This window comes from Pipistrellus hanaki (assembly GCF_964339955.1).
Source record: "Pipistrellus hanaki genome assembly, chromosome: 21".
Taxonomy (NCBI): Eukaryota; Metazoa; Chordata; class Mammalia; order Chiroptera; family Vespertilionidae; genus Pipistrellus; species Pipistrellus hanaki.
The window spans coordinates 6517658-6538788 of NC_140523.1; the positions used below are offsets into that span (position 1 = coordinate 6517658).

At 46.8% G+C, this 21131-nt stretch overlaps 1 protein-coding gene across 2 annotated transcripts; it reads left to right on the top strand.

Moving 5' to 3' along the window:
• Window positions 1-272: 272 nt before the first annotated feature.
• Window positions 273-20572, top strand: WHAMM (WASP homolog associated with actin, golgi membranes and microtubules; the record flags this gene model as incomplete). Of its 2 annotated transcripts, XM_084869098.1 has the most annotated exons (11): window positions 273-860; window positions 1973-2146; window positions 3915-4065; window positions 5129-5298; window positions 7191-7356; window positions 10782-10969; window positions 12668-12754; window positions 12940-13035; window positions 15276-15377; window positions 16776-17259; window positions 19783-20572. In XM_084869098.1, 11 exons carry the CDS (start codon window positions 273-275, stop codon window positions 20106-20108), a joined length of 2532 nt encoding a protein of 843 aa, XP_084725224.1. In that variant the 3' UTR covers window positions 20109-20572. The 2 variants fall into 2 exon arrangements, with proteins under 2 accessions (XP_084725224.1, XP_084725225.1); XM_084869099.1 differs by lacking the exon at window positions 15276-15377.
• Between the last annotated feature and the right edge of the window lie 559 nt (window positions 20573-21131).

Sequence of the window (21131 nt, forward strand, 5' to 3'; positions counted from 1 at the left end):
CCGACGAGGTTACGTCACAGCCGGACTCGGAGAGCCTTCTCATTGGCTGCCGCGGACCCGCCCACTGGGAACTGACCAATCCCGGACGCCGCTGGAAGCCTCTCAGCCGGCCCACAGCCATTCAGAAGAAGCGCAGGAGGCGGGGCGGGGCGGGGCGGGGCGGGGAGGGAGGGCGCTGACGCGATGACGGCCGAGCGAAAAATGTCGCTGCGCGGACGGTCCCGTCGTCGAGGGGCTGACAGGCGGCCGGGCCTCTGACCGTCGCGCGCGCCATGGACGACGAGCAGCCCGACAGCCTGGAGGGATGGGTCCCGGTCCGCGAGGACCTGTTCGCCGAGCCCGAGCGGCACCACCAGCTGCGCTTCCTCGTGGCCTGGAACGACGCGGAGGGCAAGTTCGCCGTGACCTGCCACGACCGAACGGCGCAGCGGCAGCGGCAGCGGCGGCGCGAGGGGAGCGCTCGGCCGGAGGGGTCTCCGCCCAGCTGGGCCGGCCTGCTCTCGGCCGCCGGGCTCCGCGGCGCGCACCGGCAGCTGGCGGCGCTGTGGCCGCCGCTCGAGGGCTGCTTCCCGCCGCTGCCCCCGGAGCTGGAGGCGGCCGGCGGCGGCGGCGGCGGCGCCTGGGGCCTGTGGACGTTCGTGTGGCCGGCGCGCCCGGGCCCCGGCGAGGCGGCGCTGCAGGAGCTGTGCGCGCGGCTGGAGCGCTACCTGGGCCTGGCGGCCGAGGGCTGCGGCGGCGCGGCCGTGCGTGACGCCCTACTTCCGGCCGACGGCGGCGCGCCCGACTGCGAGAGCCCGCGCGCCTTCCGGGAGCGCGCCCTGCGCGCGCGGCTGGCGGAGGCGGGCGCGCGGCTGCAGCAGGTACGCCTGGCGCGCCCCCCTCCCTCAACCCCTCCATTCCCCGTTAGTGTCCCTGGGCCATCGGAGGGCGACAAGGGGGAGAGGGGGGTGTCTTCCCAGGGACCCGGGCTGCGGAGGAGCAAGTTCATGGTCCGATGTGGGGAATGGGAGCGCGGGGTCACCTGCCCCGAGCAGCCAGGGGGGGGGGAGGGGGTCTGCGGGGCGCGATGGAGGTCCAGAGAGAGGACACGTGAAGTTAAATGGGCGCGCAGTTTATTTTCTGCCCTGTGTGGGGAGAAGCCCACACTCAGCTGGGGGCTTGGTGGCACTACTTTATTAAAAAAAAAAAAATACATATATATATATATATATATATATATATATTTATTTGATTTTTTTACAGAAAGGGAGAGGGTTAGAAAGTTAGAAACATCGATGAGAATCATCGATCAGCTGCCTCTTGCACACCCCCCACTGGGAATGTGCCTGCAACCAAGGTACATGCCCTTGACCGGAATCGAACCTGGGACCTTTCATTCCGCAATGCTCGATTATCCACTGAGCCAAACCGGTTTTGGCTATTTTAAAAATATATATATATATTTTTATTGATTTCAGAGAGGAAGGGAGAGGGAGGTAGAAACATCAATGATGAAAGACATCAATCCGTTGCCTCTTGCACGCCCTCTACTGGGGGATCGAGCCTGGCACCCTGGCATGTGCCCTGGACCTGAATGGAACCTGGGACCCTTTATAGTTTGCAGGCCGCAGGCCATCGCTGTAGCCACTGAGCCACACCAGCTAGGGCTGGAAGAGCTGAGACAGTCTATGCACCACCAGAGAGGTAGCTGGAGGCACCTCTATAATTGCAGCTTCACAAAACCTTTGTCATCAGAAAAGCGGCGAAGAAACATCATCCACAATCGACACCCCAGCGATCACCCCTTCATATCTGATGAGTCTCTGGGGTCCTCTTTTCTCTGAGTATTTTGTGCGCAGTTAAGATAAAATTGTGGACTCTGCTTTCCCCCTGATCTGTTGAGGTTTAGAACACTGAGGTGTCTTTAGAATTTTTTGTTTGTCCTGACCTCATCCTGCCCACACCTGAGCGTTCCCTGCTCTCTGCCTTCCAGATTCTTCAAGGCCATGAAAGAGCCAACACCATGGTGGCGCTAATGGAAGTCTACGGAGAAGAAGATGAGCTGTACCAGGAGCTTGTTACCGTGGCAACCATGTTCTTCCAGTATTTACTGAAGCCGTTCAGAGATATGCGAGAAGTTGCAACTTCATGTAAGCGTGATATTTTGGTATGTTTTCTTTATGTTTTTACTTTATCTGATTTACTGTTTGTCACATATTATTTATTTAGTCACATTTAAGATTCCATCTGTGTTGGCCTATTAGGTTCACCCTTACGTTTGTTTATTTTTTTTTAAATATATTTTTATTGATTTCAGAGAGGAAGTGAGAGGGAGAGAGAGATAGAAACATCAGCGATGAAAGAGAATCATTGATTGGCTACCTCCTGCACACACACACCCCACTTGGGATCAAGCCCACAAGCAGGTTATGTGCCCTTAACTGGAATCGAACCTGGGACCCTTGAGTCCGCAGGTCGACGCTCTATCCACTGAGCCAAACCAGCTAGGGCTGGTTTGAGGAAATACAACTTATCTATAAGGAAATACAACTTATCTATTTAACAGTTGATAAATAGGTAAGGGACTTTTGGGTTTCCACTTTGGGCTATTTGTAAATAATGCTGTTATGAACATCTGTGTACAAGTTTCTATGTAGATATGTATTTTCATTTCTCTTGCCTAGGAATTCTGGTGTCATATGGTAACTCTGTGCTTAACCTTTGAAACCAACTGCCAGACTGTTTACCAAAACCAGTGCCCCATTTTACATTCCCAACAGCAGTAAATGAGGTTTCCAATTTGTCCACATCATTGCCAATACTTGGCATTATGTCATGTTTATTATATATAGCCGTCTGAGTGGATCTGAAGGGGTAGGTCATTGTAGTTTTGACTTAAATATTTCTCTGATGGCTCACCTGAGTATATTTCTTATATTACTACTTTTGCAGAAGAATTGGATTATGTATGACAGAATACATGCCATAATCATGAATGTACAGATTTTATTATCTTTTGGGTTATTTTTAAAAATATATATTTTTATTGATTTCAAAGAGGAAGGGAAAGGAAGAGAGAGAGAGAAACATCAGTGATGAGAAGGAATCATTGACTAGCTGCCTCTGCATGCTCCACTCTGGGGATTGAGCATGCAACCTGGGCATGTGCCCTGACTTCCTGGTTCATGGGTCAGTGACACAACCACTGAGCCATGCCAGCCGGGCTCTGTTGGGTTATTGTATTATTTTTTCCCTTTAGAAAACAATCATCCTATTGAAAAGCTTCGTGTTCCTAAAAGAAACCGTAGCAACAGCTACCACTTGAGTGCTGTGTACCAGGCCCAAGTTGAGTGCTTAACACAGATCTCATTTAAACTGTGTATTATTATTATTAACAGAGAAACATAAGTTGACTGCATTTCTCTTTAGAAAAAATTATTCGGGTAATGCAAAGTAAAAGTAGGGTTTTGTTTTTTTTTTCCTTTATGTCCTAGAGAATCTCTTTGACTTCCAGCCACCTTAGAGCCTTATCATTCTCTCTCTCTTTTTTTAAATATATATTTTATTGATTTTTTACAGAGAGGAAGAGAGAGGGATAGAGAGTTAGGAACATCGATGAGAGAGAATCATCGATCAGCTGCCTCCTGCACACCCCTCACTGGGGATGTGCCCGCAACTAAGGAACATGCCCTTGACTGGAATCGAACCTGAGACCCTTCAGTCTGCAGGCCGACGCTCTATCCACTGAGCCAAACCGGTTTCGGCAAGCCTTATCATTCTCAATAAGGACTTGCTGAATTGATAAAACTCTATTGACGGAGTAACAGCAATAAATGTAGTTGAAATAATCCATGCGACCAGTTTCCTTTCACTTTCCCGAAGTCCGTACATGGCTATTCTTTCTTTACTTGTGCGATTTCCCGTTCTTTCTACAGAAATCCTTGGAGGAGGACGATCTGGGTCCTAAGAGGATAGTGGCTCTGCAGAAGGAAGCCCAGGAGTGGGCCAGCCAGGCTGACGAAGCCATAGTCTCTATTCAGGACATCACAGTGAATTATTTTCAAGAAACAGTGAACGCATTAGCAGGTAATTATTTAACATGCTACACTAACATTTATGCAATTTTCATTTTATTAAAAACAAAACATCTGAGTGTCTCTTTAGTACCAGGCACTAGGTCTGGGGGTCCTATATAAGGCTGCATATTATTTTCTTTATATATATATGTGTGTGTGTGTGTGTGTGTGTGTATATATAATATATTGACTGTATTTTTTTACAGAGTCAATAAAATATAAAACATATATTTTATTGACTCTGTAAAAAGTCAATAAAATATATGTTTTATTGACTTTTTTACAGAGAGGAAGGGAGAGGGATAGAGAGTTAGAAACATCAATGAGAGAGAATCATCAATCAGCTGCCTCTTGCACACCCCCTACTGGGGATGTGCCCGCAACCAACGTACATGCCCTTGACTGGAATTGAACCTGGGACCTTTCAGTCCGCAGGCCTACGCTCTATCCACTGAGCCAAACCAGTTTCGGCTATTATTTTCTATATGAACAACTGTAAAGCTTCTCCCACCCTACACTGTGGGGTTTTCTTGTTTAGACTATCTCTATAACCTTGTCTAGAGGTATACGTACCAAAATGTAAGAAGCAATTACAAGAAGGTGAGATTCATGATTACTTGCCTTGTTCTGAAAAACGATCAGATATCTGAAATTTCATACCAAGGACCATGTATTATCTGTGTGATAAAAAAAGTCATTCAGCCGAAACCGGTTTGGCTCAGTGGATAGAGCATCGGCCTGCGGACTGAAGGGTCCCGGGTTCAATTCTGCTCAAGGGCATGTACCTTGGTTTTGGGCACATCCCCAGTAGGGGATGTGCAAGAGGCAGCTGGTCGATGTTTCTCTCTCATCGATGTTTCTAACTCTCTGTCCCTCTCTCTTCCTCTCTGTAAAAAAAAATCAATAAAATATATTAAAAAATATATTTTTTAAAAAGTCATTAAAATAAACTTTCTTTTAAAAAGGATGTTTTGCAGGTAAGATGGGAGGGAATAAAGAATTAGCTCGGGCTAAAACTTGCACTTTGTCGTGAGCCGTGATTAAGTTTTCTTTTCTTCGTTGTGCTCCGCCAGGGATGCAGAAACAGATGGAGCAGGATGAGAAGAGGTTCGGCCAGGCTGCCTGGGCCACGGCAACGCCCAGGCTGGAAAGGCTCAAGCTCATGTTAGCTCGGGAGACGCTGCAGCTCATGAGGGCCAGAGAGCTGTGTTTGGATCGCAGAAGAGCCGAGATCCAGGGGAAGGTAAGACACAGAAAGGTGGCTTTGTTTTAGAAAGAGACACTTATTTTATTATTTTAAAATATATATTTCGCCGAAACCGGTTTGGCTCAATGGATAGAGCGTCGGCTTGGGGACTGAAAGGTCCCGGGTTCGATTCCGGTCAAGGGCATGTACCTTGGTTGCGGGCATATCCCCAGTGGGGGGTGTGCAAGAGGCAGCTGATCGATGACTCTCTCTCATCGATGTTTCTAATTCTCTATCTCTCTCCCTTCCTCTCTGTACAAAATCAATAAAGTATATTTAAAAAAAAAAAAAAATATATATATATATATATATATATATATATATATTTTTTTTTTTTTACTAGAGGCCTGGTGTACCATATTTGTGCACCAGGGGTGGGGGGGTCCCCCGGCCCAGCCTGTGCCCTCTTGCAGTCTGTGAACCCTTGCTGCTTGCTGCCTCTTTCGCACTGGCGGGAAGGAAAGGGGGTATCTAAAATTAAAGTCTTGCCCTAGCTGGTTCGGTTCCGAGGCTGGAGAGGCTCCTGCCCCCGCTGTGCTTGCCAGCTGTGAGCCCAGCTTCTGGCTGGGGGTCAGCTCTTGCGTTGAGCGTCTGCCCCCTGATGGTCAGTGTGTGTCATAGCAACCAGGTGTTCTGCTGATCAGTCAATTTGCATATTAGGGTTTTATTATATATATAAGTGGTCCAGTGCATGAAATCTGTGCGCGGAGTGGGGGGTTCCTCAGCTCGGCCTGCGCCCTCTCCAATCTGGGACCCCTCGGGGCATGTCCGATTGCCGGTTTAAATTGGCAGTCGGACATCCCTCTCACAATCTGGGACCGCTGGCTTCCAACCGATTACCTGCCTGCCAGCCTGATCACCCCCCCTAACCACTCCCTGCCAGCCTGATCAATGCCTAACTGCTCCCCTGCTGGCCCGATTGCCCCCAACTGCCCTCCCCTGCCAATCTGGTCACCCCTAACTGCCCTCCCTACTGGCCTGATCGCCCACAACTACTGTCCCCTGCCAGCCATCTTGTGGCAGCCATCTTTGACCACATAGGGGGTGGCCATCTTGTGCAAGGGCATGAGAGTCAATTTGCATATTACCTCTTTATTGTATAGGTTAATAATGATTGATTCCAGAGAGGAAGGGAGAGGGAGAGAGAAATAGAAACATCAACAAAGAGAGAGAATCATGGGTCAGCTGCCTCCTGCATGCCCCCTACTGGGGATCGAGCCCACAACCAGGGCATGTGCCCTTGATCAGAATTGAACCCAGGACCGTCCAGTCCACAGGCCAACGCTCTGTCCACAGAACCGAACCAGCTAGGGCGAGACTTTTAATTTTAGATATCCCCTTTCCTTCCGGCCAGTGTGAAAGAGCTTCCTTTCCATCACCATCTTTTGGTTGATGAGAATTTCAGAACCAGGGAAAGATGGCCATCGATTTTCCCTTTGCTCAGATGGTTTTGAAATGCTATGTTGTAAGATTCGCTTGATGATAGCATTGAGCTCAGTACTGAAGCAGGCAATATACTTTAAAATGAACATTCTTTTCAGCGCGACTTTAGAATAATCAGAGGTGCTTCATTCCAGGATCATAGTCACTTAAGTTTCTTCCTGCGATGTTTGGAGGTTAAAGCAGAAAACACTGTAAAGAATTCACTGCCATTTATTTTTCCCAAAACCTGAATGTTTCGTATGTTTCAAGGATGAGGTGAAGAATTGGTAAAAATGTTTAATGGGGCTTTTTTGTCCCATTAAATGGAATGGAGAAGTGTTTCCTTTCAATTTGCTTTTTCCTATTTGGTACTGAGCCAGGAAGAGAAAATAGCTCAAATGCTTTCAGTTTGCTTTCAGTATACTAAATACTTTATCTTGTTCTTATTCTTTTTTCATGTAAACAAGCTGGAAGACCTTCCAGAACAAGAAAGAAATATAAATGTGGTAGACGAACTAGAAATAAGATATCATGAAGTTCAATTAGAACTATATGAGATTCAACTTGAGATACTAAAATATGAAGAAATACTACTTGTTACACAGTTGGACTCTATTAAAAGACTTATAAAAGGTAAAACTTATATTAAAAATATATACAATATATATTAAAATGTCTAAATTGCACATTCAAGGAAATACCATGTTATCAGTTCTTGTAAATTGTATAAAATATCTGCTGAAATTTCCTAGTTTCCTTTCAACATTTTTATTATTCAAATAGTAAATAGTATAGTCATTGTTAAAAATACAGCAAAACAAAGAAAGAAAAACCATTATTACCCCAGTTCCATCAGCTAGAAATACTTAATGGTAACAATTTGTTGACTGGGTTGGTAGCCTGGGGTATATAAATATCAGTTTTTAAACAACAACTATATATCCTGTTCAGTATTCTCCTTTTTCTTTTAACATATAATCATCGTCATTCCATTTCAGTAGGTAATAAAAATGCTCAAAAATTTTAATGGCTGCATAGTATTCCATTACATGGATGTACCAACTGTGATGTTCAATGTTTCACTGTTGTGAACAGCATGGTAGTGAAGAACCGTTATTTAAACATGTGTTTGTTTGTGCGTGTATATAGGACATATTATTTCCTTGGAATAAATGTCTAAAGATGTAGTCACTGGGTCAAGGACAATGCAAAATTTCCATTTGACAAATAATGTGTTAAAACAACACAACAGTCATTCGATATATATTTTTCCTCACCTCTGTTATTTTCCAATTTCTAAATTTCATACTACGTTGTGGCCCTCTAGATAGGCTGTACAAAATGACACTCCCATCAGCAGATTATGAAAATACCCTATACTTTCACAATTCGTTTAAATTCTTGCCTAATGGATAGAAAAAAAAAATGGCATGTTCTAATTTTTTTTAAAAAGTATGTATTTATTGATTGATTTCATAGAGGAAGGGAGAGGGGGAGAGAGAAAGAAACATCAATGTTGAGAGAGAATCATTGGTCAGCCGCTTCCTACATGCCCAGTACGCAGGTATGTGCTGTGACCTCCTGGTTCATAGGTCAATGCTCAACCACTGAGCCATGCCAGCTGAGCATTCTAATTTTCATTTATTCCAGTTACAAGTGTCATTCAATGCAATTTTGTATGTTAACTGATTATTTATATATATATATATATATATATATATATATATATATATATATATATTTTATGAAGTGCCTATTCATAGTCTTTGCTAGTTTTTCTTGGTGTTTCCTTTACATATTAAGGCTATTCCTCTTATGATTTGTCATATGTTGCAAATACTCCCTGTTGTTTGCTTTTTCTTGCCTTGCAGAAATATTTAATTTTTACGAAGTCCCCATCTATTTATCTTTCTGCTTTTGGAGTCACACCTGGCAAATAAACCTGTGGTTTCTGCCATTGGTGTATGTCTGGCAAAGTCTTCCTCATCTTGAAATTGTGTCAACATTTTACTTATTTTTTTTTTTTATAATGATTTTATAAATTTTAAAGGGACATTTAGCTCTTTAATCCAGATGAAATTCATTTTAAAATATATATATATTTTGCCGAGACCGGTTTGGCTCAATGGATAGAGCGTCGGCTTGGGGACTGAAAGGTCCCGGGTTCGATTCCGGTCAAGGGCATGTACCTTGGTTGCGGGCACATCCCCGGTGGGGGGTGTGCAAGAGGCAGCTGATTGATGACTCTCTCTCATCGATGTTTCTAACTCTCTATCTCTCTCCCTTCCTCTCTGTACAAAATCAATAAAATATATTTAAAAAAATATATATATATATATATATATATATTTTGTTGATTTTTTACAGAGAGGAAGAGGGAGAGATAGAGAGTTAGAAACATCGATGAGAGAGAAACATCGACCAGCTGCCTCCTGCACACCCCCTACTGGGGATATGCCCACAACCAAGGTACATGCCCTTGACCGGAATCGAACCTGGGACCCTTCAGTCCGCAGGCCAATGCTCCATTCACTGAGCCAAACTGGTCAGGGTCAGTTTTGAGGTGGGGTAGGAATCTAATGTTCCCCTTCTAAGTTGTTAGTAGTCCCAATCACTGATTTTGAAAACATTTTCCCCTACTGCTTTGACTTGCTGCCTGTCTCATCTAGAATCGTTACCTTCATATTGATCTATTTATAAATGAATTTCCTTCATTGATTTGTGAGTGGCTTTGGTGCTGGCTCCAGACTTCCGGTTGTATCTTGGAGGTCCATTTCGGTGCCTGGTGAAGCACATCCCTGCCTTGTTCCTCTGCTGCACCCCACGTTTTCTGACTGTTCTCCTTTATTCTTCCAGATGAACTTTAGACTCATTTTCACAAGGTCCAAACAAAAAAAGGCAAAACACTCGGAATTTTTATTGGGATTGTGCTTAACATTAGAGATTAAATTGGGGAGAATTGTCGCCTTTGCAATTTTGAATCTTCCCATCCACGAACATGGTATGTCTCTCCATTTACTTAAGTCTTTTTCTCCCTAAAGTTCCTCCAAGTTTTTTCATTTCTTTTTGCATATAGATCCAGAACATTTAATTTAACCCTAGGTATTTAAAAAAAAACAAAAAACACACTTTATAATAGTTTCAGGTTCTAAGCATTTTAAACATTTAGGAAAAATTTTTATTTAAAAAAAAAGTTGATCTGGAAGGATGCATGCCAGATTGTTAGTGTTTTCCTCTGGGAGGTTGGGAAAGGAAGAAGAAAATTACACTTTTTATTTTATGTACTTCTGTATGGCTTGATTTTGTTAACAGCATGCATATATTATTTAAAAATCAACAGGTAATCAAGATTGTCTATCATTAAGGCTCCTCAATAATATTCTGCTGCCAAAACCAGTTTGGCTCAGTGGATAGAGCGTCAGCCTGCGGACTGAAAGGTCCCGGGTTCGATTCCGGTCAAGGGCATGTACCTTGGTTGCAGGCACATCCCCAATAGGGGTGTGCAAGAGGCAGCTGATGGATGTTTCTCTCTCATTGATGTTCTAGCTCTCTATCCCTCTCTCTTACTCTCTGTAAAAAAAAAAAAAAAAATCAATAAAATATATATTTAAAAATAATAATAATATACTGCTGCTAGAATGTAAGCTGCCTTTCTGGAGGTCACTTTGACGATAGTTATCAAGAATCTTAAATATTCATCTGCCAGGGAATTAATAAATGGACACAAAGATTTATACTCAGAGATGTTCATCACAGTGAAATTGCCAACCATGGAACATTCTAACAACAGAGACTGTTTCAATTAGAGAATACTGTGTTGCCATTAAAATGATATTTCCATCACGTGGAAAATGTTCTTTTAGAACTGTTTATTGATATGTGTAGCTATGTAAGTGATGTGTGTGTATGTATGTGTGTGTGTCTGTGTGTATGTGTGTTTCTCCCTGGGTGCTGGGATTACACGTGATCTTTACTTTTCTTACATGTAAAAGATTTTATGCATCATTTTTTTTATAATAAAACATGTCTTTAACAAATCACTAAATGTGTTTTGTTAGATAAACAGGATGAAGTTGTCTATTACGACCCGTGTGAGAGTCCAGAGGAACTGAAAGTCACTGACCCCATGAAGGGGCTGCAGGACCATGAGAATATGGAGATGCAGGAGCTCAGCAGGCAGTGCCGGCAGCTGGAGTGCAAGCGGGGCCGCATCTGCGCCCGGAGGGCCCGTCTCAGGAATAGAAAGGTGGGCGCCGTGTCGAAACCAGTGTGGCTCAGTGGGTAGAGCGTCAGACTGCGGACTGAAAGGTCCCAGGTTCGATTCCGGTAAAGGGCATGTATCTTGGTTGTGGGCACATCCCCAGTAGGGGACGTGCTGGAGGCAGCTGGTCGATGATTCTCTCTCATCGGTGTTTCTCGCTCTCTGTCCCTCTCTCTTCCTCTCTAAAAAAAAAATCAGTAAAATATATTTTAAAAAAATATTGAAGAAAGGTGGGCGCTGGGCGGCCTGCTTCCTTTCCCTCCCGGCATTTCTCTGCCACGAAAGATAAAGCGATGGGAAATTAGGCTTTTCCCTGATTTGTGTGTGTGTTGACCTGGATACCAGTAGCTGTAATTCCAATATGTTTGTGAGTTTTCCTTTTTTTTATTCTTTTCTTTTTTTCTTTTTTTTTGGTGAGTTTTTCTTAAAATGATTTTTTTGTTTCTTTGGGGATGTAAGCATTTATCATAATCTCTAGATTTTTAATTCACTCAGCAGCTGTTTGAGCGCCTATTACATACACTGGTCTTTTTTTTTTTTTTTTTTGTCACAATAAGTAAAAATTCCTAATAAAATTTAGTGTAAATTGTTGATTATAAAATCAGAGATAATATTTAGCTCATTTCAGTCCTTATATTCAGTGATTTTTTTTTTCTGCATTTAAAAAAACGCCATCCTATATAATAAAAGGCTAATATGCAAATCGATCCAAGGGTAGGATGACTGGTCACTCGGACATGCACTGACCACCAGGGGGCAGACGCTCAATGCAGGAGCTGCCCCCTGGTGGTCAGTGCGCTCCCATAGGGGGAGCACTGCTCAGCCAGAAGCTAGGCTCATGGCTGGCGAGCGCACAGGAGCACTAAAGATGTCCAACTGATGGCTTAGGCCCGCTCCCCAAAGACCGTGAGAGGGCGCAGGCTGGGCTGAGGGACACCCCGGAGTGCACGAATCTCATGCATCAGGCCTCTAGCGATTGTGTAAAAAGGTAACACGCCAGGAATGGCTAAACATCACTGAAATGTCCTTTTTAATATGATTTTTCAGGTATTTGTAGGTTGCATATGCTTAAGTAGGTATGTTTGGAAGTATAATTTCTATTTGTAAAACATGATGGGGAAATGTGCTTTAAACCGCGGAAGTGAAACAGATTCTTGGGGCACATCCCATTTAAGGATGGGGACCACCCCCCTGGGTTGGAGAATCCCATTTTTCGTCTCTTAAAGCACTAAATCTGTGGCCCTTCTGATCGGGCATAGTTGATTCCTACAAGCACCCATCAGCTCCTGTCCCAGGGCGGCGGAGGCAGCAGAATCATTGAGCCTCTCCCAAAACTCCTACTCACGAATGAATGCCTTACATGGCAGCCCACATGCGATGCTTTTTTCTTTTCTTTTAAAAAAAATTAAAATATTTTATTGATTTTTTACAGAGAAGAAAGGAGAGGGATAGAGAGCTAGAAACATCGATCAGCTGCCTCCTGCACACCCCCTACTGGGGATATGCCCGCAACCAAGGTACATGCCCTTGACCGGAATCGAACCCGGGACCCTTCAGTCCACAGGCCGACGCTCTATCCACTGAGCCAGACCGATTTGGCAATGCTTTTTTCTTTTTAACCCTTTATGCTCCAGCCCATGGCGATAGTCAAAACCATGTAGGTGATTTGTATTCTCCCACCAGGATCAGTGCAAAGAGCACCATCGGCTCCGACTGCAACAGGCTGAGGAGAGCATCCGATATTTCCATCAGCACCACAGCATTCAGGTGGTGAGTAGTGAGAGAAAAAGGTTTTAGATTTGCATAGCGTGACACACTCGCTTACCTGGGCCTAAGCCGCTGCTGCCTCAGTCCGGGGGCGACTATAGCCCAGTGGTGGGTGGAGGGGAGGTGATAATGTCCCGTTATGGCCCTTATTTTAAGGAATTTACAAATACATTCTTGTTTAAATACAGAAAAGAGACAAGATGAAAGAGCAGGAGCAAAAGCAAAAAGAATGGATAAGCCAAGAACGCCAGAAGACTCTCCAACGACTGAGAGCATTTAAAGAGGTAAGTTTCATGCCGAAACCGGTGTTGCTCAGTGGGTAGAGCGTCGGCCTGCGGACTGAAGGGTCCCGGGTTCGATTCCGGTCAAGGGCATGTGCCTGGGTTGCGGGCACATCCTCAGCGGGGGGGTTTGCAGGAGGCAGCGATCGATGTTTCTAGCTCTCTATCCCTCTCCCTTCCTCTCTGTAAAAAAATCAATAGAATATATTTTTTTAAAAATAAAAAAAAATTAAAGAGGTAAGTTTCAGAAACAATCGCCTTGCCTGCATCTTCTGGAGAAATAATTCCAGACCCGTCCTCGGAGAAAAGGATGAAGCACGAACAGAGTGCTCCCCACAGGCCATTATTTTCTGTGTACAAACAAAAGCCGACAATATTAGAATATCGCGATGTTTTGACATTGCTACATGCTCTCCCCTCCTGATGTCTGTTATCAGCAGGGAAAACTGAAAAAGTTAAATGACCCTCAACATTAGCTGGCCTTTCCTCGTTTGCAATAGAGAATTCTCTAAAATGCAATCCAGGAAACTTGGTGACGTGAGCATAGCTAAGAGCTCTATTGCCCTAGCTGTTTGCTCAGCGGTTAACGCATCAGCCTTTGAACTGAAGGGTCACAGGTTCGATTCCGGTCAAGGCACGTACCTTGGTTGCAAGCTTGATCCCTGGCCCCAGCTGGGGTACGTGGGGGGAGACAACCGATTTTGATGCATCTCTCACAAATCAATAAACATATCCTCAGGAGAGGGATAGAGAGTTAGAAACATCGATGAGAGAGAGTCACCGATCAGCTGCCTCCTGCACACCCCCCACTGGGGATGTGCCCGCAACCAAGGTCCATGCCCCTGACCGGAATCGAACCTGGGACCCTTCAGTCCACAGGCCAATGCTCTATCCACTGAGCAACACCAGTTTCGGCAAATTGGTATAAGTTTTAGATTTTTTTGGCCCCAAAATAACCTTGTCTGGGGTGTGGTGGGAAGGAGTGTGTGTGACTCGGTGGAGGGGAAAGAGCCTTGAGAACCGAGTTGCTTTGGGGAATTTACAAATTGTGAATTTTGTAAATTGACAATTTTACACGTGAATCACTCGGGATGAAGCTGCAGAAAAACTCGCGAGTTTAGGGAGAACAGTGGCATCCTTTGTGGACGGAACGCTGTGTGTACCAAGAAGTGCCACAAGCGGAGGGAACAGAGCCTGGCACACTGAGCGTGAGGCGGGAACAAGACGACCCGGGAAAGCATGTGATGTGGCGCTTGTGCAGCCAAACTGGTTTTGGCTGCTTTGCTGCTTGTTTTGAAACGCTTTAGAACAACGTGGGAGAGTCACAAATACTCTGGGCTTCTCATGAATTGTGATTTTGTGGGGTTTTTTTGTTTGTTTGTTTTTTAATATATTTTATTGATTTTTTACAGAGAGGAAGGGAGAGAGATAGAGAGCTAGAAACGTCAATGAGAGAGAAACATCGACCAGCTGCCTCTTGCACACCCCCCTCCGGGGATGTGCCCGCAACCAAGGTACATGCCCTTGACCGGAATCGAACCTGGGACCCTTCAGTCCGCAGGCCGACGCTCTACCACTGAGCCAAACCGGCTTCGGCCTGTTTGGGTTTTTTTAAAATATATTTTATTGATTTTTAACAGAGAGGAAGGGAGAGAGAGAGAGAGAGCTAGAAATGTCGATGAGAGAGAAACATCGACCAACTGCCTCTTGCACACCCCCCACTGGGGATGTGCCCGCAACCAAGGTACATGCCCTTGACCGGAATCGAACCTGGGACCTTTCAGTCCGCAGACCGACGCTCTGTCTATCCACTGAGCCACACCGGCTTCGGCATGAATTGTGATTTTGTGTGTGTTTTAAGTTGACACGTAAACGTCACTGTTATCAATCTGGTGTGTATGTTTTTTTTAAATACATTTTTATTGATTTCAGGGAGGAAGGGAAAGGGGGAGAAACATCAATGATGAGAAAGAATCATTGATTGGCTGCCTCCTGCCTGCCCCATACTAGGGATCGAGCCCACAACCTGGGCATGTGCCCTTGACCAGAATCAAAGCTAGGACCCTTCAGTCCACAGGCCGATGCTCTATCCACTGAGCCAAATCAGCTCAGGCTGTTTTTTGTTTAAGTTTATAATAGTAGTATCCTGTTGTATACAGCCTAGTTCATTGTAATGGCCTATAGTATTAATATCCTATGTTTGTTTGGTTTTTTAATATATTTCATTGATTTTTTTTTTACAGAGAGGAAGAGAGAGTGACAGAGAGTCAGAAACATCAATGAGAGAAAGTCATCGATCAGCTGCCTCTTGCACACCTCCCACTGGGGATGGGCCTGCAACCAAGGTACATGCCCTTGACTGGAATCGAACCTGGGACCTTTCCGTCTACAGGCTGATGCTCTATCCTAGGGGTGTCGAACTCAATCAGAGAAGGGGCCAAAATCTAAAATCCAGCCTAGATCGCGGGCCGAATGGTTTACTGAACAGTCATAAACTGACAATGTCATAAACTGACAGCGGAGTGCAGTGATGACAGCGCGGTGCGGGCCACATTGCAAGGCCTGGCGGGCTGGATTTGGCCCGCGGGCCTTGTGTTTGACACATGTGAGTCTATCCACTGAGCCAAACTGGTTTCAGCCTAATATCCTATGTTTTATTGGATGATCAGTGTCCTCATTAGGGACCTACACCCCTCCAGGTTAGTTCTTTGTAAGGTTAGGTTTTTCTTTATCAAATGAACACCTGAGGGGCCAGAATTTCTAAAATTCATATTTTTAAATTGCAAAGTTTAAGCCTAAATATTAGAGAAAAGAAACATCCATAATTCCTGTTATAACTATCATTTTGAGATCCACTCTACTGGTATTTTTCATAGGTGTGTTTTTTATATGGCTATAAATTTAATAGTGCGTCATCTGTATTTTTCCAGGCTATTTCACAGACTTGGTACTGTTTATGATTTTTGTGTGGCTGCCTAATATTTTAAATTAATTCACCATAATTTTTTCAGCTAACTTCCTATGGTTCGTATTTAGTTTCTGATTTTTCAAGCTAAAAATATTGGGATGAATATTCTTATACGTATCCTCCCATATCTATTTTATTACAGAGAAAGCATTATATGAAAGTATATCAATGCTTATTCCTTTTAAAAAAAATTTTTAAAAAATTGATTTCAAAGAGGAAGGGAGATGGAGAGAGAAACATCAATGATGAGAGAGAATCACTGATCGGCTGCCTCCTGCATGCCCCACACTGTGGATCAAGCCCACAACCCGGGCCTGTGCCCTGACTGGGAATTAAACTGTGACCTCCTGGTTCATAGGTCGATACCCAACCATTGAGCCACACCGGCCGGGCAAATGCTTATTCTTTAATAGACTTAGCGGTCGCCCAAGTGGGAAGGAGCTGCTTTGTGTACTAGAACAATCCGTGCTCAGGAACTCTTCGTGTTCACTGTGGTCGGCAAACTGCGGCTCTCAAGCCACAGGCGGCTCTTCGGCCCCTTGAGTGTGGCTCTTCCACAAAATACCACGGACCGGGCGGGTCTATGTTGAAGACGTGGCGTTAGAAGAAGTTTAAGTTTAAAAAATGTGGCTCTCCAAAGACATTTTAATCGTTGTACTGCTGATATCTGGCTCTGTTGGACTCATGAGTTTGCCGACCACTGGTGTAGACAGAGTCCAGGCATGTTGATGGTTTGCATTCGTGGCAAGTTTCTCACCACGGTTTTCACTTCCAGAGGTGCCCCGGTCGGTCTGCACCCAAAACCCCTCGCCCAGAACCCGAGGCTCCACACCTGCTCCCGCTGACCTCCTCCTCCCCCCCGGCCTCCCAGGGGAAGGCGCTGGTCCATCCGTCCTCCAGGAAAACCAGGAGTGCTCCCTCCCGCCAAGCTAGCAACGTGAAAACCCCCAACTGCCGAGACTGTCCCGGGACCGTCCCCGTCCAGATGGCTGTCCCAGCTGGTGACCAAACCCACTCCAAACCCAGCGAGGAGCCGTCCCTGCCACCCCCGCCGCCTCCCCCTCCTCCCCCTCCCCCTCCTCCGCCCCCTCCGCCTCCGCCAGCACCTCCTCTCCCGGCTCCGTCCTTTTCTCCTCCGTCCGGGAATCATCGGAGTTCACAGCTCAGGGCCCCAGCGCAGGAGGACCAGCCGCTCCCTCTGGTGTGTGACTCTCCTGCTGAGAGGCTGCCGGACCCCTCAGGCCATTTCCAAGGCCCAGGTAACTACCCTTCGGAGCTCTGCGCCCGCGCCCGGGGGCTGGCTGAGCAGCTGGGCATTCTGGCTTTCGCAGGCATCGTCTTCAAGTCAAACTCCTTTCCCGAATTCTCCGAGATCTTAAAATAGGCCGGAGCTTGCTGCCTTAAAGGTTACCTGTTTTGGGGGAAATTAGCATAGCCTAAATCAGTTTGATAAACGCTACCTCACCTGGAACAAACATACACTTAATGGCCACATGACTGGGGATCTCTGTGGCAATTTTAAAAATATATATATTGTTTTTTTGCAGAGAGGAAAGGAGAGGGATAGAGAACTAGAAACATCGATGAGAAAGAATCATCGATCAGCTGCCTCCTGCACACCCCCCACCGGGGATGTGCCGTAACCAATGTAAATGCCCTTGACCGGAATTGAAGCTGGGACCCTTGAGTCCGCAGGCCGACGCTCTATCCACTGAGCCACACCGGTTTCAGCAATTTCCGGTTTCTTAAAACTTCAGTGTGTGTGTGTGATTTCTGCTACTTGCCCATCATTCATGTTGCTTTGAATCACACTTACTGTTGCCCCTCGGAAGCCTTTACAGAACTGACTGTGGCATCTTTGTTAAAATATATATCTATTGATTTTAGAGAGGGATAGAGAGATAGAAACATCAATCATGAGAGAACCATGGATGGGCTGCCTCCTGCATGCCCCACACTGGGGATCGAGCCTGCAACCCTGGCATGAGCCCTGCCCGGGAATGGAACCGAGACCTCATGGTTCCTAGGGCGACGCTCAAACCATTGAGCCACACCAGCCGGGCGCAGCAACATGGTTTAAATGGGGTGGGGCAGCACAGGTGCCGGCGCCTCGCCTGGAGTCTGGCTGTGGGCGCCTCATTCCAGCCGGGGTGCAAGGCACACAGGGTGGGAAGCCCTGTGCCCCTCCCACATGGCCTCCTTCCGCAGGAAAGAGTAAGGAAATGCCCTTGGCTGTAGACCTATCCTCATCCATTGGTTTTTAGAGAGAGGGTAAAAGATATTGATGTGAAAGAAACACATTGATTATTTTCCTCCTGTATAAGCCCCGACCAGGGCCCAGGCCGGGGAGGAACCTGACTGGGAATTGAACTGCCACCGAGATACATGCCCTTGACCGGAATCGAACCCGGGGCCCTTCGTTCCGCAGGCTGATGCGCTACCCACTGAGCAACCCGGCCAGGGCGAAATAGCATTCTTTTTAGCCATCCCTTGGCCTCAGTCCTGAACTAGAAACGACTCTTCATCTTGAAGCCTTCCAGGAGGGGCCCTGCAGGGTGGCGCCAGGCGGCCCCTCTCCCCAGCAGGAGGGCAGGGACCTCCCCAGCCCAGGCTCCCACGGGGCCAGAATTAAAAAAAAAAAAAGCTTCCACTCCCCAAGGCTCTGGAACTCTGATCTAATCTGTATTTTGACAGCATGTCACGCCCTCGAGAACAGAGCGTGTATAAGCTACCTCGGGGTGGCGTGGGTGGGTTAGAGACGCCGCAGGGGGAGCCGGGCTCATTGAGCTGCTGATTAAAGCTTTCCTTCCAGCCTTTCCTTGTGTGGAAACCTACCCGTTTCATTGTCACCCTGACTCCTTAGTCATCGCTGACTAACAACCAGAACCCAAGTGAGAGAATCACAGCAGGGCTCGTTTTTTAAAAAAAAAATAGATTTCTCTCCAGGTGGGAAGGGAGAGGGAGGAGGTGGAGGTGCAGAAGTATCTAAGTCACTGCCCGTGGGATCCGATGGTTTTCCTCCAGCAACCGTCCGAAACCCCTAAGGATCGCACGCCGGTGTCACAGCCTCCGTTCTCACCAAAGGCGTGCGCGGCGGGGCTGTGAGCCGTCAGCAGTGCTCACGATAAAGCATCAGCGATCGAGCCGAAACCGGTGTGGCTCAGTGGATAGAGCGTCGGCCTGCGGACCGAAAGGTCCCGGGTTCGATTCCGGTCAAGGGGCATGGACCTTGGTTGCGGGCACGTCCCCAGTGGGGGGTGTGCAAGAGGCAGCTGATCGATGATTCTCTCTCATCGATGTTTCTAACTCTCTATCCCTCTCTCTTCCTCTCTGTAAAAAAATCAATAAAATATATATTAAATTAAAAAAAAAAAAGCATCAGCGATCGAACTATCCCGGATTCACTGCTTAAGGGAAGGGTGATCGTCTGTATGAGCCATGGCGTTAACTGTGTGTGACTTGGCACCTTTAACTAACACAGAAACGCCTTGGCACCTCGGGGGAGAGAATGACTTTTTAAAAATATATATATATTTTATTGATTTTGTACAGAGAGGAAGAGAGAGGGATAGAGTTAGAAACATCGATGAGAGAGAATCATCGATCAGCTGCCTCTTGCACACGCCCCACTGGGGACGTGCCTGCAACCAAGGTACATGCCCTTGACCGGAATCGAACCCGAGACCCTTCAGTCCGCAGGCCGACGCTCTATCCACTGAGCCGCACCGGTTTCGGCAGAGAATGACTCCTGATGCCGCCCTGCTCTGTCTGCCCCGTTGCAGGGTCCATGGACGAGGTGCTGGCCGACCTGAGGCGCGGCAGAACCCCGCTCCGCAAGACGGAAGTGCCCGCCCGGGCCCCTCCCCGCACCTCCCTCAACGAGCACATCCTGGCGGCCATCAGGCAGGGCGTCCGGCTGAGGAAGGTCCACCCGGACCGCGGCCCCGGCCCCGGCAGCAAGCCGGCCAGCGACCTGGAGGACAGCATCAAGGCCGCGCTGCAGAGGATCCAGAGAGTGTCTGCCGACTCCGAGGAGGAGGAGGAGGAAGAGGAGGAGGAGGGGGAGGACGAAAGGGAGGAGGGCAGCCCTGGAGAGTGGGACCACTAGCTCTTCCCCTGGCCGAGGGCGGAGGGAGGCCACGGCGCCAGGCCTGCTGCTGACCAGCACGTGGACAGGGACAGGGGACACGGGACACGAGGCAGCTGCTGCTGCTGCTTCGCGTTGTGGCTTCTAGAACCCAGGCCGCACACACCAGACCGGGGTCGGGATCTGAGAACCCGTAGTGAGTGCCGCCGCTGGCGTAGGACAGGAGCACGATGGTTCACCGCTTCATGGATGTTCTCGATCGTTCCCTGGTTGGAGAACCGTTTACCCGACGGCGGCGTGCGGTGAGCAGCACTAACAGACTACTGACCGAGTGGAGTGCTCTCCTCAGATCTCAAGGTTGAATGTGAGCATTATTTCAGCAATAATCAATAAATGGCTTGTATTTAGGGAATATTTTCTCAATGAAATGTATTTTATGTATCGAGCACTCCATAAACTCGTAATAAAGGACTATTTATAATGTATCATGTGACTCATAGGATTGAAGACAGCTAGCATGGCCCAGTGGTTGAGCATCGACCTATGAAGCAGGGGGTCAGGGCGCATGCGCGGTTGTGGGTTCGATCCCCAGTGGGGTGGCGTGCAGGAGGCAGCCGATCTATGATTCTCTCTCATCATTGATGTTTCTCTCTCTCCCCCTCTCCTTTGCTCTCTCAAATCAACACACACATTTTTTTTTTTGTTTTTAATGAAAACAGGAAATCGTAACATATGAGAAGCACAGCCTTCCATGTGAGTGTGGTGGAGTGTTGCTATTAAAGTTTTTAATAAGATTTCAGTAAATACTAAGGGGGGGGGGAGAGTGTTATTCCCTCAAAACTCAAAACTCACGCTGGAATCCTTATCCCTGCTTTGTGTTAAAATTGGGGGAGGGGCTCTAACCAGTGTGGCTCAGTGGATAGAGCGTCGGCCTGCGGACTGAAAGGTCCCGGGTTCGATTCCAGTCTAGGGCATGGACCTTGGTTGTGGGCACATCCCCAGTGGGGGGTGTGCAAGAGGCAGCGGATCGATGATTCTCTCTCA